The sequence below is a fragment of the Orycteropus afer genome, unplaced genomic scaffold (genome assembly GCF_000298275.1).
Source record: "Orycteropus afer afer isolate SDZICR_OR568_19922 unplaced genomic scaffold, OryAfe1.0 scaffold00712, whole genome shotgun sequence".
Classification (NCBI taxonomy): domain Eukaryota; kingdom Metazoa; phylum Chordata; class Mammalia; order Tubulidentata; family Orycteropodidae; genus Orycteropus; species Orycteropus afer.
This window is the reverse complement of record NW_006922299.1, coordinates 646,014-650,255: the sequence shown is the minus strand read 5'-3', so window position 1 is coordinate 650,255 and position 4,242 is coordinate 646,014. Positions and strand designations below refer to the sequence as shown.

General features: G+C 45.6%; 1 protein-coding gene across 1 annotated transcript in view; it reads right to left on the bottom strand.

Annotated features, from left to right (window-relative positions):
- GRPR (gastrin releasing peptide receptor) overlaps window positions 1–3,998 on the bottom strand; it is a 40,692-nt gene extending 36,694 nt beyond the window's left edge. Inside the window, exon 1 of the mRNA XM_007957132.2 lies at window positions 3,586–3,998. Coding sequence (XP_007955323.1) covers window positions 3,586–3,998 — 413 coding nt within the window. The remainder of the gene's footprint in view (window positions 1–3,585) is intronic.
- Between the last annotated feature and the right edge of the window lie 244 nt (window positions 3,999–4,242).

Genomic DNA, 4,242 nt, shown 5'->3' with positions numbered 1-4,242 from the left:
AAGCAGCCCTGATGGTGCAATGGCTAAATGCTTAGGTGCCAATCAAAAGGTTGGTGGTTGAAACCCACCCAGTGCTCCCCAGAGAAAAACTTGGCAATCTGCTTGGGGCAGATCCGTAACAGAATGTTTTCTCTTTTCCTAAACATAGGAGCCCTGGTGACACAGCGGCTACAGATTATCCTCATCTGTGAAGTGGGGATCATGTAGGTGAACAGCCAGGGCAGTTCTGTGTTGTCACATGGGGTTCACATGGGGTTGCTGTGAATCAAAACTGACTCGATGGCAGCAACATGATCTAGCAGTTCCATTCCCAAGAGACCTGAGCACTAATGTCCCCAAAATGGTGTGAATCAGATGTCCAGAGCAGGTTCTTATAACCCCAAACTGGAAACAACCTAAGCATCTGCCAGTATTAGAATGACTAAAGAAAATGAGGCATATTCGTACAGCAGAATACTTCACAACAATCACAAATAACAAACCATTGCTATGTGCACTCATAAGGATGTAGACACAGACATAAGGATCAGCCCAAGGCAGTGGGTACGAAGGAGTACTTACTAGATGAGTCCATTTACATGAGATGACAGACCTGGCAAAAATAATCTATGCTGATAGAAATCAGAGTACTGACTGTCTCCTGATGGGGGTGTTAACTGGAAAAGGGCCCAAGAGACACTTCTGGGGTGCTGGAGTTGCTCTGTATCTCCACCTGGGGGGTGGTTATGCTGTTGTATATACATATGTAAACATGTATGGAACTATACACTTGTTCAGTTTACTGTGTATAGATTAGACCTTGTTTAAGAGAGAGTATAGATATTGCACATATGTATGTATTGTACATACGGAAGGAAGACTGGGTGATGTACTTCCATAAAGATTTACCACCTTGGAAAACCAAAGGGGGTCACTATGAATCGGAATTGACTCAATGGCACTGCGTTTGGTTTTTGGTTTTGATGTGTTGTTGTTGTGTGCCATTGAGTCCATTCCAACTCACAGTGACCCCAGTTGCCAGAGCACAACTGCCCGGTAGAGTTTTCTGGGCTGTTACCTTCAAGGGAGCAGATCACCAGGGCTTTCTCCCTGGGAGCCGCTGGGTGAGTTCAAACTGGCAACTTTTCAGTTAACAGCCAAGTGCTTAAATGCTGTGCCACCAGGGTTCCTTATGTATATGTATATATGCACAAAGAGCCCTAGTGGTGCAGTGATTGGTCAGTGGTTCAAACCCACCAGTTGCCCCGAGGGAGAAAGAGGTGGCAGTCTTCTTCTGTAAAGATTACAGCCTTATAAACTCTATGGGGGCAGCTGTACCCTGTCCTAGACCAAACCGAACTCACTGCCGTTGAGTCGGTCCTGACTCATTGCAAGCCTTCTTTGGGTTTCTGAAGCACCATCTCTACGAAAGTAGATTGCCCAATCTTCTTTCCGAGGAGTGGCTGGTGGGGTTGAACCGCCAGCCTTCTGGTTAACAATCAAATGCCTTAGGCACTATGCCACCAGAGCTCCTACTCTCTCCTATAGGGTCACTGTAAGTCAGAAACGACCTGACAGCAACGTATGTGTATGTACATGTACACATATATGTATATGTATATATCCTGCCAATCTCATGAGGTCATTATAAGAATCCAATAGCGCTTAAAAATGTGATAAATCGAAAAGTACAGTCTTCTATTATTTAAGTAGCTCATTACCGCGTCTTCTTGTTGCAGTTGGTTAGATCCTTACGTCTAATTCAGGTGACCCCTCAGCTTTTATCAGCCTTAGCAAAACAAAAACTTATTTGTTCTACGGGAGCTGACAGTCACTTCTGAATTTGGGAGGGACATGCAGTAACTATAAACTCCCTGAGAACACATGGGTGCTGAACAAGGGTGCCATCCCACCCTTGAGAGAGCCCCCCCTTTCTGCTGATGGGGAAGTCAGTGTGCCTGGAAACTCCAGAGTAGAGTTCCCTCTCTCAACTGCGTATTCCCTGTCCCCTCCCTCCCTGCCCTCCTGCCAGAAGACAGTCAACACCATCTGCCACACTGCATGCACCGGCCCGGAACTGCAATCTCTTCTGCCTGCCCAGAAAGTCAGCATCACCCTGAAGTGCCCTCAGCCACTGCTCTCAAGCCACAGCCCTTCTGCTACCCCCAGCTCAATACTCCTAAGTGCCCGTGGTGCTCCGTGCCTGGGGGCCCAGCAAGCTGGCCGCAGCTGGAAGGAAGGAAGAAAGAAATCCTGTTCAGCGGGGTGGCAGGGACAGTGTACAAACCTCATTTTTGTGCTATTACTTTTCCATCTTTGAAAAGGGCCTGTGAACTTCAGGCGACTTGGTAAGGAGCACATGCCTATGAACCCTGATAACACTATCTGTATTTGTCCATTACTGGCAAAAGCCAGATCACATGGGGACTGTTTATCTCTCTCCAGAACACGAACCCAGCGCCGTATGTATCAAAATGTGGGGCATTTTCTTCCGAATGTAAGCTTGCAGGAGCTGCTTCTCTGCCCCTCTTGGCACACTCTGGAATCCTTCTACCTCCAGTTGATTTCAAGATAAAAATTGATAGCCTCTGGTTCATCAGGCCAATTTTTTCTTAATATGACCATCTTGTCTATGCTGTTTCTGTTCCCAATTTCTGGAGCCCAAAACTACAGTAGATACCTTCCGCAATTTGTGTGAACGACCCACAAAGATTTCCTGGCTGATTAATTCAAACTAGTGTTTTCTATATGCCATGCACTTGAGAGATGTTGAACTAATGAATATGAATTTTTGAGCATGAATACTTGTGAATGTTTAAGCAATGTGTTCACACAAGCAACGACCCTTCCAGTCACAAATACGTGTATTTACCAGAATAAAACAGTGTACCGGACCCTTCCTCCCCCCAAATCAATTAACAGTCCTGCCTGTGGAATAAGTCAATAAAGATTTTACAATTAGGACTCAACCTTGAATGGGGCTTTCTCCAGGGGCAAAAACAAAACAAATCCAAACACTGCTTGATTTCCTTAGAAAAATCAGCACACAGCTTTTTCAGTCACAGAGAGCCGAACACAAAATCAACTGAGGAAAGTTAAACCGTTTGAGACAAATCAATTTCCAAGAAATGTAGCTTCTGTTCTGTTCCTGGTTATTTTTGAAAGAATATTTTGAAGAGGAAATGCAATGGGACTTTTCTGTTCTCTGAAGGTTTTGAATTATTTCCCAAGAAATATTTGCCTGAGGATTGAATTATATGGGCTGTGATTGGTTTTCTCCCCAGTCAATGAATTTTGCAGGGAGAAGGAAGTTAGGAAGAACAGGTAATGCTGAATCGGTTTGACCCCAGAACACGTACCACATCTTACAGTTTTTGCTCATTTAGCTCCATCCATCCCCACCATTCACTCACTTTTCTTTCTTTCTGAAACCAACACGTCAAACTCAAGAAGCAATCCTGAAAACCAAACATACCTGGCAAGGGACACAGATTTCTGAGTAAACTTTCCCTATGTACTGACCGTTTCGTCTGTCGCAACACAGAAGCTTAATTAGCAGAGCATTTCCCACCCTCAGACAGAATGTAACTTTCAATCAAGACTTACCTGTCTGCAGAGAGAGCCGTGAGTGTGAAGACAGACACCCCCACCGAGGTGAGCTGTATGAAGGGGATCAGTTTGCAGCCAACCCTGCCAAACAGCCATCTGTCGGCCAGGTACCTGCTGGCATCCACAGGCGCACATGTTACCAGGAGGAGCAGGTCTCCCAAGGCCAGGCTAGAGATGAACAGGTTGGGCACGTTGCGCATGGACTTGACCGTACAGAAGATCTTGATCAGGGTGATGTTGCCGAAGAGGCCTATCAGGATGATCAGCCCATAAACCACAGGGATGACATAGAGGATGCCCGGGTGGAACCAGTCATCAGTCACGGCCAAGTCCACACTGTGATTGGAGATGTTGCAGTGCACCAAACGGTCCATTTCTAAGTTCAGAAGGAAGCAGTCATTTGGAGCCATCCTCTAGCTTCTTTCCCACCTCCAAATGCCCTTAGCCGCTCTTCTTAACGTTTTGATTTTGCAACTAGATGAAGATGAGAATGAGATCTATGCTGGGCTCTTTCTCCTCTGTAATAAAAATGCTCCCAGTATTTACATACTATGGTCCCCAAAGCTGTCTGTCACTATTTTGAGGCTGGAGCTGCTATGGCCTTCACGTGACAAGTGCCATGCATCTCTCAATTCAATAAGTTAACAACAACAT